The sequence below is a fragment of the Zeugodacus cucurbitae genome, chromosome 6 (genome assembly GCF_028554725.1).
Source record: "Zeugodacus cucurbitae isolate PBARC_wt_2022May chromosome 6, idZeuCucr1.2, whole genome shotgun sequence".
Classification (NCBI taxonomy): domain Eukaryota; kingdom Metazoa; phylum Arthropoda; class Insecta; order Diptera; family Tephritidae; genus Zeugodacus; species Zeugodacus cucurbitae.
This window is the reverse complement of record NC_071671.1, coordinates 59,028,090-59,041,010: the sequence shown is the minus strand read 5'-3', so window position 1 is coordinate 59,041,010 and position 12,921 is coordinate 59,028,090. Positions and strand designations below refer to the sequence as shown.

At 37.3% G+C, this 12,921-nt stretch overlaps 1 protein-coding gene across 4 annotated transcripts in view; it reads left to right on the top strand.

The window, feature by feature from the left end:
- The window catches only part of LOC105217464 (diacylglycerol kinase 1), a 159,432-nt gene that overhangs the window by 63,752 nt on the left and 82,759 nt on the right, over positions 1-12,921 (top strand). For all 4 annotated transcript variants that reach the window (XM_054234651.1, XM_054234653.1, XM_054234650.1 and 1 more), the window contains one exon: positions 702-779. In XM_054234651.1, coding sequence (XP_054090626.1) covers positions 707-779 — 73 coding nt within the window. In that variant the 5' untranslated portion in view covers positions 702-706. The remainder of the gene's footprint in view (positions 1-701; positions 780-12,921) is intronic.

Here is a 12,921-nt window from a genome sequence, read left to right as displayed (position 1 = left end):
TGGTCATTAGCAATGCATACTTTGTGGCTGTTTTGAGTGGCATTGCAACTACCGGCTGGCTGCCTACTTACCTTCCGGTGTGTCACACTGCCAGACCACATACACATACACATACATACATATACACTTAGATAAATGTGCAGAGGAGCACACTTGCCAACATCACTTATTGACAGTGCGGCGCCAATAGCGTCAACATTTCACATTTGTCACAAGCGCTCTCTACTTGCTCACTTCATTTAGAGCGCGTGTTTGTGTGTGTCTTTCGGTGAAAGAGTCAAGTGGGGAAACTTCAATTACTAGCTTTGCTGGGGTCACAATCAGCGCTAAGGAACTCAACCCAACTGAACTCAACTCAGCGCTCGGCTCTACTCGGTGCGGTGCAGTGTGGCTCAGTCAACACTTTTGACACACTGTAATTTGCCGCAATTACTTGTGGCGGTGTGATAAATGATGTGACAAGCAGCTGTCACTAGGTTAGTTGCTTGTGTTATGTCTCTTCATTTGTTTATATGTCTATTTAGTGCATAATTTTCATTTTGTAGTCTGCCTCCATCTACTTTACGCTACATATTTTCTAGCTCCATTTGATGGCCTCTCTAATAAGTTGGTAATAAATCAGCGCATAATTTGCGTGACATTTTCACACTGACTTGGTTGGTCTAATAAGAAATTTCCGTTTTTGTTTTGCATATTTACAGGCACAATGACCGCCACATCACATAAATGGGACAAATTGTCGCCGCGCGAATTTCAACAGCTCCAGGAATTGGCGTCATGTAAGTGAATATTTGCGAACACTTTTGCATAAATATTATAAATACACATACATATAAATATGAACCCACTTCAAGACAGAAGAATCTTTAGAATTCGGTACTATTTGTAAAGAGTTAAATAAGAAGGATGGGCTAAGTACGGGTGTAAACGAACATTTTATACTCTTGCAATTTATTTATTTAATTTTATTAATATTATATAACACACAATTTGACTCACATATTCGTCATATATATAGAAGAATAAAGCCCATTGAAAGTTTGAAAACCCTAGGTATATGGGTACTAGCGAAGTTTTGACCAGATTTCACTAATTTTTGGCACGGAAACATATTATTAGATGAATAATATTCCCCCTGATATGAATAATATTTTCGGTAAAAATTTTATTCGAAGCTCTGAGGTCCTGTTCGATATATGGGGCCTTGAATACTTATGGTCCGATTTCGACGTTTTTTATAAGGGCGATGCTTCACTATAAATGCATAGTTCTGTTCTTCTCTCTTCTTTTGTGAAGTAAACTATTCAGATCGACTTCAAAGCTCTGGTATATATATGGGAAGTAGGCGTGGTTGTGAACCGATTTGAACTATTTTCACAATTTTATTGAAATTGGTCGAGTATTTTCGGAGATTTGGTTTTTGACCCATAAATGGGCGGAACTACGCCCATTTAAAATTTTGTATACCATTTTTAGTGTAACTCTTCTCAACCATCATTACCATGATATTAAAGGTTATTAAAGTAGACCGATAGGGACAACAAACGACTTTTTTCCCCCGCTCTTTTGACATTACTTTTCAGTAAGGTTTGCCAATACATCATTGAAAGATATACGATACAACAACGACCCGAAATTATTAAAATTTACTACCGAAATTCGGAGTCAGTTGCCTCAACTTTAAGAGGCTCATTTCTGGCTGAATGGCTTCGTCTATAAGCAAAATATGCGATATTGGTCAGGCAGCACACGTCCTCTATGAGTCACCATTGCATCCCAAAAAAATTATGATTTGGTGCGGTTTACGGGCCGGCGGCATCATTGAACCTTACTTTTTCTGTGATGATCAAGTCCGGCACGTTACTTTAATGGGAATCGGTACCGCTCAATGATAACCAAATATTTTTGGACCGAATTGGATTATCTGGGCTTGGACAATATGCGGTGTAAACAGGACGGCGCCACAAGCAACGCAGCGAATGTCACAATCAATTTATTGAAAATTAAATTTGGTGAACGTGTGATCTCACGAAATGGCCCAGTCAATTGGTCGCCTCGGTCGTGCGATTTGATGCCGGTAGACTATTTCCTGTGGGGCTACGTCAAGTCTATGATCTATGATAAAAAGCCAGCTACGTTTGATGAACTTCGTACGAATATCGAACGTGAAATTGCCGATTTATGCTTCAGAACCGTCGAAAATTGGGTTCAGCGTTTGAACTTCTGCAAGCGTGCCCGTGGTGAGCATGCAGAAAAAATCAAGTTCCATTCATAATGTCATCGAAAGTACTTTCACATTTTAATAGACTTTTACAATACCCAGTAACCTTTCCCTCACTTATTTATTTATATAAAATTGAAGAATCACTAAATTCCTTTAAATACAATTAAAATGAAGCTATATTTAACCACAAATCCATCTTATAATAACAGTGACTATTGATGTCACAGTATTGTTACAGCAATGACTTCCAGCAATGACATTGTAGACGCTTCAAGTATTATCGCAAGTCGCAGCGAGTCACCATGAACGACATATCGAGAAAAAATAAAAATCATATTATTTAAAGAGAAAAGAAAACAGCGCATTGTCAGTCACGAGTGGACAAGCGAAGACATGGTTCGCGTTGGCCAAGCACAGCTGTTTGTGACAGTTATTGCAGCGCTGCAAGACACATAGCGCACATAAACACCCCCACACATGCACAGAGATATGGAAAGTGTGCCGTGCACCAAAGTGTCCTTGGGAACAGCGCTTGGCAACAATAACATGGCATGGTGCAAGTGAAAATAAATAAACAAAAGCGGAAAGCAGAAAAGCAAGCAATGAAAGTCGCATGTAACACTTGCACTAGGCGCAGCAAATGGTTGGTGGCTAGGTGAGGAGAGAGGAGTGTAAACACCGTTATATTGACTCACCGAGCCGAGCAACGGGTGTGCAGGTGTGCCTCAACGCAGTGCACGGTAAACTTCCGCTAACTGTTGCCAACCAATAAAGCGGGCTAACGCCAATGTGCCTAGGTGTATGCTACAAGCGCCTATATGTATGCTACTATCGCCTGGATGTATGCTACAGACAGCGGCCAACAGGCAAAGAGCGCGTGCAGGGCAGACACACAATGAATATTTATCAATGAACTGCTATGCTGTTCTCTGTGTTTGCTTCATCAAGGTGTTAGCAAAGCAGTTGGTCATAGTTTAAATGTCGTTGTGGCCGGCTCGATTGCCGGCGTTGGAGGAAATACTTAAATAAATATGCTATTGTTAAAACTGTCGCGCACGTTTCTGACTTCATTCAATGCTTACATTTTATGCGTTCTCCTTTGTCACAGCCCTGCCACGAGGCGCATTTTCTCTTGGCAAATGAATGGCCCCGAGTGTTGCACTAATTGACACCTTTCATTCTATTTTATCCTACCTTCTCGCCTTTCACGCCATTGCAGTTGCCGTGCGCGAGCGTCGAGTTAACGCAGTGAATTGTAATGTAGTCAGTGTAAAAAATATATCTCAATTGAGTTGGAGCGGAGTGAAGAAATTTACCTGCGGCTATGGATTTTGTTCAATTAGTTTAATTTATGCGCCTGCAAGTTACGGCGAAAGTAACGGTGTTAAAGGATTTGAAATACATTTTAATTGACAGATTTAGAGTGAGTGCAGATTTTCTTTATTGCAGTGACTTTTTAATTTTGTCACAAGTAGAGGATTTTCTTGTGTCATTTAAGACGTTGGAGTAATTACATATTTGGCCTTGGAAACTGTTGACAGGAGTAAAATTATCCATAGCTGTTGCTGTACCCGCAGAATACATTTCCCAACTAATTTTGAGGGATGCCAGAGGTAACAGTCCTTGGTCCGTTAAAAATCCCATTCCGTTCCTGTTAGGTAAAACCGACTCCAGTGGGAACGAAATATAATTTCAACTATTGAAAAACTATTGATTCTTTGGCTGTAATAACGTCATCTGGAAGACTTTATGGTATTTTAAAGTGTTAAAAAAATGGTTCGATTGAGATACTTCAACAGATAAGACACTTCACGTTGAATAAGGCTTTCCCAATCCATATACAGTTTCATTGGAATACAGTTAGTACAGTCGATTGTTGGAGTCCTCGTATAGGTTTTAGAAATTTGCCGAATATTTTTACCGTTTCCCCAATCGATGACGCTGGAACAGATGTTCCATTGCAGAAATTCGAACAGCAATTACCAGCTTGAAGAATAACAAAGCGGCGGGGGCCGATGGATTTCCGTCCCAGCTACGGCGGCGAAGAACTGATAAGGGGCATGTATCAGCTTCATGGTCGGAAGAAAGCATGCCCGACGACTGGAATCTCAGTATGCTCTGCCCAATACATAAAAAGGGAGACCCCACAATCTTTATAATGTATAATTATAAAATAATACGAGCCGCAAAGCTGAAAAGAGAAGATACAATCTTCTAATACAGTGTACAGCTCCTGGCGTACATCGATAATTATTCAATATTAGTGGAAACAGCATCCGCGACGTTAGTTCCGCGACGTTAGTTCTGCTTCTTTCAAGCCTATATAAGGAAGCGAAGCGTATGAGTCTAGTGATCATAACTTTGAAGTTGTATATAATTTCGTCCACCTGGGAACCAGTGTTAACAGCAATAACAATGTCAGCCCGGAAATCCAACGAAGAATTACTCTTGCCAACAGGTGCTACTTTGGACTGAGTAGGCAATTGAAAAGTAAAGTCCTCTCTCAACGAAAAAAAAAAAACATACTCTACTAGTCCCTCATCATTACCATCCTGCTTTATGATGCAGAAGCATGGATAATGTCAACATCCGATGAGACGGCACTAGGAGTTTCCGAGAGAAAGGTTTTGTGGAAGATTTACGGTTCCTTAAATTACATTGGCAAATATGCGTACCGTAGACGATGGAATGATGAGCTGTATGCGTTATTGGAAGAAAGCGCTCCAGCTTTGAAAGTGTTCGATGCTGTACCAGCTGGTGGAAGGCGAGGAAGAGGAAGGCCTCCACTACATTGAAAGGATCAGGTGGAGAAGAGCCTGGCTTCACTCGGCTTTAACCGCGTAAGCGTTGCCTACGTTAGTCATGTAGAAGAAGTTTGGAGTTTCGCCCTTTAATAATTAACAACGCCCTCTGTTTTGATCTCACCTTTAGAACTCTTCGAGACTTTAAAAATTTAAAATGTAAACATGGTTTCGTCTTCACTGTAGTTAAAATGTGCTTTCCTTTGGTTGCAACTAAAATACATTCTTTTCAATTTTGACTTTTTTATTTTGAATTGGTTGTTTTTGAAAATCATAGATTTATTTTACTACAATATAGATCAGTATTTTCCCCTGATCAACATGAATGCATAAACTATCACTTAATCCATAAGCAATCTACCTAAAAATCTATACTTTGAATAGGATTACTCTCCTACAAATAACAGATTTCTAATTCACAAACTTCTATTTAGATTTTTTATTTATATTGATCCGAAAGCAATGCCTATAGATATAGTTCAAAGGGCACATTGAGTGACAAAAGTGTTAAAAAATACTTTAAATTTTGTTCAAAACGATAAACTTTTTAAGGCAGGAAGTGGACTAAAAGTTTATTTCTTTTATCAAAACCACTTCCATCTATACATTTTCAATATTTTGTTTTGCTATTCAATTCATTGACCAAATTTGCGGACTTTTTGTCGCATTGCGTTTATCGAATTCTCAGTTTAACAGCGTCAAACTGTCTCAACACAAATTTATGCACTTTCCGAACTACCAAATAGAAAGAAAAAACAATATTTAAAAGCATAAATATAGAAGTGCATATATAGAGCATGTGGGATGCTATTTTTAACCAGCATCAAAATTGTGAATGACTACTGTGACGCACAAACTGATACGAAGACAAATTTACGAGTACGAGTATGTGTATATGAAAATATGGTCCGAAAAGCCACAATGGGTCTGTAGGAAATATGGAATTAGTGAAAAAAATTTCGAAAATTAAATTTTCTTCAGAAATTTATTACGAAAAACTATTACTTGGTATGTACTTCGATTTCCAATAAGTATATTAATGAAAATCATAAAAATTTCAATGAAGAATACTTTAAAAGTATAATTGCTATAACAAAGCGCCACCTAGAGTGAAAAATGGAAATTAAAATATAATAATTCTGCAGAAAACTATGTTATAATTTCCATAGTCTTTTGTAAGAATTCTTGTCAAGTACAACAACATGGTAAAGGTAAAAAACATTAAACCCTAGAAAAATTGTCGGAACTAATTGAATTTCTAAATTTGTTTGTCTGCAAACAATTTCCTACAAGGCACTTGAAACTCTTCACAAAGAAAAAAATATATGATTGCACTTTTTGTGAGCGCGTATGAGTGCAACACTTTACATTTGCGCCGTTGGGGCTTTTGAAAAATCCACCAAAAAATCAACGCGAGTGTCACTTGCAACTACGTGCTGGCTGCTGGCCGCTGCACTCGTGCCGCAGTGATGACAATCATCGTTTTAACGCACTAAATATGCACGACCGGCGATGGCAAATGCATTTGATGAAGTCGTTCATTTGCTAGCCACCTCCGTGCGCGTACACGCCCACTATGATGGCCATAGATGCGCTGGCATCAGCACTGTCGTCATCACCATGGCAAAACGGAAAAATCGCAAAACGACAAAACCAAAACTACAAACTATAACTAAAAATAAATCGCATCACATAAATGTCAACAGCAATTTGTTGGCATTTGCACTCGTAAAAATCGCGCAGCGGATGCGTTGGTTGGTGGAAAGTTTTCTCCATCACACTGACAACACACATACAAATTTTTACATGCGCATTCTTCGAATATCTAAAATCTATATTCTATTTCCTTTTTTTAATTTAAATTTTATTTATTTTTTTTTTTGTTTATATTTTCTAAATTTACTTTCAGTTGCTAGAGTGCTGTGCAATATTATGCATAAACAAAAATAAATGCATCTAAACACTCTACTCGCATCTGTATAGAGTATATGTGTCTTTAGTATGATGAGCAACTGAAATAGAACGCTCGACGGTTGGCGAGTCAACTGAGTGCTCTCAACGACTTTAATCCTAGAATGGAATTTATTTCAGGATTCTCCTTTTGGTACTACATTATATATAAATAAATCCATTTGTACATGTAAAGTGTGGTTTTCTTTGAGGCATAGGCTTTCGTAGAATGACAGCTGTCAAACTAGTTGTCAAAGTAAACACATGGTTTTGACATTTGACTGTGTTGACAATGATTTGAAAAAGACTTAACTGGAATAATATTAAAAGGTTATTAACATTTTTTAATGAACAATTCCGTGAAATAGAGTTGTTAATTGGTCCCATCAAAGATCTATGCTGATAGACTCGCCTCAACTGACAAGTCGGATATCAATATTCGACGCGTTATTTGCGAAATAAGGTCGGCTATGCTAGAATAAGCAATAGCACCGACCAGATAAACCTTCTAAGACCTGAATTTTTGATTAAGAACTGTACAGTTTCGAAGCCAAAATATTTCCCAAATTCATAGTTCTTTTTAAGTATTATTGAAAATAGAATTATATACCTTAAAAAAGCAGCCTATACATACAATATGTTGTACATCTATTGCTACCCCCACGTTCTCTTTCCAACTCTTCACGCTTATCCTTTTACGTCAACGTTGTAGCATAAGTTTTGGATTTAAAATCAATAATTCCCTCGGCATTCAATGTATTTAACGATTTTTGTTGTTTTTTATTTTTCAGTTATTTTAAGACTTTCACATTCTTTCTCATTTAAAGTGAAGTGTGAACATCGTTTAAATAACAAATGAGCGAGATGTGACATACAATCAACTATACTCTCAGTGTTAAGGAATCTTTCTATTCATTAGCTGTCCTCTAGTTCGATTTTTGATACGCTTGTGAGAGCCAGGTTTTACCAAAGACCTGCTTTCTGCATTATCTCCTTGATATAGGTTGGAATAAAAGTGGTAATTCCGGTACAGGAATCGAACGTTAACATTCTCTCGACATTATAAAGTGATATCTCAGACTCATATATTAAACATAGAAGTAATTTAAAGGAGGTGGTGAGAGATTTATACAGAACGTCTCAATCTTTATTTAGTGGAGAGAAACTTGAGAGCTTCATTTCTTCATGATAAAGCCAGATACTTCAACGTATAGACAAATTATCGCACAGTTCGCAATTTCATCTTCCTTCTCTCAAGAATATTTTCGGATCTTCGGGAGTAACAAGGAATACTCAACTCATTCCTCTGAATTTCAAAAGATATCCCTGAACATATGCGCCTTTTAGACCACTATTCCTACGATAGATACTACAGATTCAGGCCTCACTGTTTCTTGAATATGAAACCCATAGTCATCTACAATTTCAACAGTCTTTTATTGTCCAATAGTCTATTGTCTCCAGTAGGAAGTACAACCTTTTGATTTTCATAAAATCGGTTTCCAAATAACGGTACTTTCTGGACGACAGTACCAGGTTGTGCTTATCAGCTTCTAGACAAACCATACATCTCCTTTCTATAAGATCTATATTTGAGGTTATACGCGGGCATATCCGCAATTGTCTGTGTTACTATTCCTCTATTCCTTTCATTTCATATTAAGTCGTTTGTGACTTGTTCAAGCTCACGACTAACTTAATGCTCTCATAGTAACGGCAAGTACCCATCCCCTCTTCTTTCATTACGCAGAACCCTTTTTAAATGATTGTTAAGTCCAATCTAATATCCATCCCAAAAGCACCTCGGGGGTCTTCAACACCAGTAAATGTCAATTAGTCGGTCTGCATTAAACCACGTTACACAGAGCACAAATCCCAGCTCTCATAAATTGTGGCAACAGCAGCAAATCTAGTTTGTTACTAGCATTTGGTAAGCACAAAGTGCTACAACTTGCCAGAGGGCAATATTAACGCCAACCAAGTGCGGCAACAACAAAACTGAATGAAGCAATCAAAGCACTTCAAAAGTTTGATAACACCAACCGCACTCAAGACGTACACAACTGACTGACTGACAACAACATTTTGTGACAATGACAGTTATGCAGGAGAAACACCAAAGGATGCAACAACAACAGCAACTATGTACTAAGCGTAACTGCAATTGCAAATAAGTGTGTAAGAACAACAAAACTCAATCAAAATCATCACGTCAGCAACACGACAAAGTTAATCCGCTCAAAAGAGGAACCGGCAGCAACTAGCTACCTTGAGAAACTGTGTGTGAGAGAGAGAGAGAAAGCGAGATGGAACGCCTGACACTCTCAAGTCTTGTTCTTTTACTGATTTTTCGAATGAATGACTAAATGTCTGACGGTCTGACGAAAATGGTTGTGTCTGTTTAGCTGAGTAGCTGACAGTAAAACTCGTTGACTGACCGACTCTCTGACTGAATGATGATTGAGTGTTTAACCAAAGAGATGACAGTTGGCAGTTGTATCACCGAAATGTTTTGCTCAAGGTATTCGTTGTGGCAACAAAGTGGTCATTCGCTAGCTCTACTGCAAAATTATTTTTACACCCGAGGTCATCGTAAGTAAGTAATTAATGCAAGTATGACCTGTTATAAAAGACATATCCAGAAATGACCATCCGAATATATGAACCGCCTCTATTATGTTCTTTAAATGGATTTGTTAATATAAATTGCGTAAATGCGCTCCCTAGAAACAAGCTGAGACAACTAGTGACCACAGCACTCCAAGATGCACAAACTGGAAATATACTCGTCGGATCTTTGCCGATTCTGTGTTTTAGTAGCAGAGACACCTTAGCACTTACTACAAAAACCGCCCGGCGATCGCGAAGAAAAGTAGTCAGATAATTGGGGCTGTATATCCCCAAAGAGGTAGTATCGCGTCAATCAGCACTGGACGACTGTTAAGGACGGGGTTAGATGGTATACTGTGATAATTGGAGAGGGCACAATAGACCATAGGTCGCAGTGCAATCCTCAATCTGTAATTTAAACTAATCTAATATAAATTCCTGAAGAAGATTTAAAAAAATTCAATGTTAACAATTCAAATAAAAACTCGAGCTTTTATTGATTTTTGAAGGCAGACTTCACTAGATACGTTAATAAAATAGTATGATGTTGCCACCTGTTTGAAGTCAAAAAAATTTTAATATGAAGAAACGCCATATTTTGAATATCAGGCTATAGAGATTTAAGAAAGTAATTTAGGTAACAATATTTTTTTCTAGAAGGTTGCCACCTTTTTTAATTAAAACTTTACTTCAAAATAAAACTCAAAATAAATATGCAATGATGACTTGGTGGTTCTTAAAAGGGTTTAAAAATATTGGTATCTGTTGTATTATTAAATAGAGTTGCCACCTGTTAGAAAGATTAATGAGAATTTAAAGAAAAACTACAATATAAGTAACAACTGAAAGAGATTTGTTCATTGACTTAGAGAACTTATAATTATAAAAATATGTTTTTAAAAGGTTGCCACCTATTAAAAAAGCTTAATTGACTGACATTTATAAAACAAATCAATAAATACAATAAGAAAATAATTAGAAAAGCTTTTGAATGGTATAGAGTTTAAAATATTTAAGAGAAGTGTTGCCAACTGTTTGAAAAAGTATAATATGAGCAAATTTGTGAAATAAATTTAAAAAAATTTTCTTGTAATTGTCCCAATACTTCATAATAATTTAACATTCGATTCCAACCGAGCTGATTGCTACCTTCATAATTTTGTTCTGATAGTTGCTGTTCTTACTGTTCCGTTTGTAGTAAGGAGACCCTTAATGCAATTCTCCGGTTTAAGTCTTTCCAAGCATTTCAAGCTATAAAGCAGTTTTGTCACACGCAGACTAATTCATGCAGCTACAAACAATTATTGTTGTGCTTATAATGTAGTACTATTTGTTGTTGTTGTCGTACCATGCGGTTTCAAGTTGATTGGCGATCACTTTAATTGCTCTGTGAACAGCATCCAGCAACAACACAATGACCGACAAATGCATACAAATGTGGTCAACGAACACACCAAAGCGTATCTATATAGATATAGATGAATGTACGAGTATGCATGTCAATAGCTGTGTGTGCTTGTGATGCAATAACGCATCGTCAAACTTACTTGCATAATGTTCTCATTCATGCTTCAGTGGCATGCAACGCATATGCATTTGTTGTAGCATCATTTGCGCAGCAGTAGCAGCAGCAGCAGCGGCTGTTGTCATTTCTTTTATTTGCCATTGTTGTTGATGTTGTTGTTGTACTTATTACAGCTACTTTAACCCGCAAATTTGGTATGCTTTTGGCAGCTACTCTCGAAGCGTCGAGTGTCACACGCTGGCTATTTATGCTCGTTGTTGTTGTTATTTGAATTGCTTGGTGTTTTTGTTGTTGCTACTGCTGATGTTTCTGTTGCTGATGCTAATGATGACGACTGACACTCTCTCATGGTGGTGAATGACGTCGGTCATGTCATGGCTTTTATTGCTTGTAGTTTGCGTTGCGTTATCGCTGTCAATGGCATTTTGCATTTGTCATTGGCAATGCATCCACTTGTGGCCACAATGCGGTCTCACTTAATGGCATTTAAATAAATGGAAATGCATTTTCAACATGCCATAAATATATGCACATAATTACTAGTATATATGCATGTAGTGGCTATACATACAAGCAATCGACGGTGGTCCGTGGTCAATTAATAAATAAATAATTTAATAAATCTCATCTACATAATTAAAACGCATTAATGTGGCAACGCTATTTGGGTGAATTAACGTAATTTGCTCTTTAAATATGCCCGTGAAAAATAGTTGAAGTCGGAAAAATTTTATTTTTTATATAAAAAAATTAAATGGCAACCCTACTCGGCACTTTTGGAAATTTATAAGCATTAATTAAGTGATTTCCGTATTTATTATGGATATATGTTCATAAATATTTTATTCAAAAATTGTTATTACTATATCGAGACTTTGTTCTGATATGGCAACACCACGTCATAAGAGTGAATGACAACTGTAAACTGTTTAAGATCTTTCAGCTCTTTCAAATATTGTTTCAAATGATGGATCAGATCTTTTCCCGCTAATAATATAAAATATTATATATCAGTGGCAACTCTGTTACTCTTTTTTTTATACTCTCGCAACAAAAGTTGCTAAGAGAGTATTATAGTTTTGTCCACATAACGGTTGTTTGTAAGTCCTAAAACTAAACGAGTTAGATATAGGGTTATCTATACCAAAGTGATCAGGGTGACGAGTAAAGTTCAAATCCGGATGTCTGTCTGTCCGTCTGTCCGTCCGTGCACGCTGTAACCTGAGTAAAAATTGAGATATCTTAATGAAACTTGGAAACGTGTTCCTTGGCACCATAAGAAGGTTAAGTTCGAAGATGGGCGGAATCGGACCACAGCCACGCCCACAAAATGGCGATAACCAAAAACACATAAAGAGCTATAACTAAGCCATAAAGTTATGAAAATGAAATTTGGAACATAGGATCCCATTAGGGAGGGGCACATTTGGATGTAATTTTTTTGGAAAAGTGGGCGTGACCCCGCCCCCAAATAGGTTTTTTGTGTATATCTTGCAAACCAATATAGCTATATAAACCAAACTTTCTGCAGTCGTTTCTTTTAGCCGTTTCCTTCTAAAGTCCAAAAATGAAAGAAATCGGATAATAACCACGCCCACCTCCCATACAAAGGTTAGGTTGAAAATTACTAAAAGTGCGTTAACTCACTAAGGAGAAACGTCAGAAACACCAATTTTACATAAGAAAAATGCAGAAGGAAGCTGCACTGAGATTTTTTTACAAAATGGAAAATGGGCGTGGCGTCGCCCACATATGGGTCAAAAACCATACCTCAAGAACTACTTGACAGATTTCAATGAAATTCGGTATAT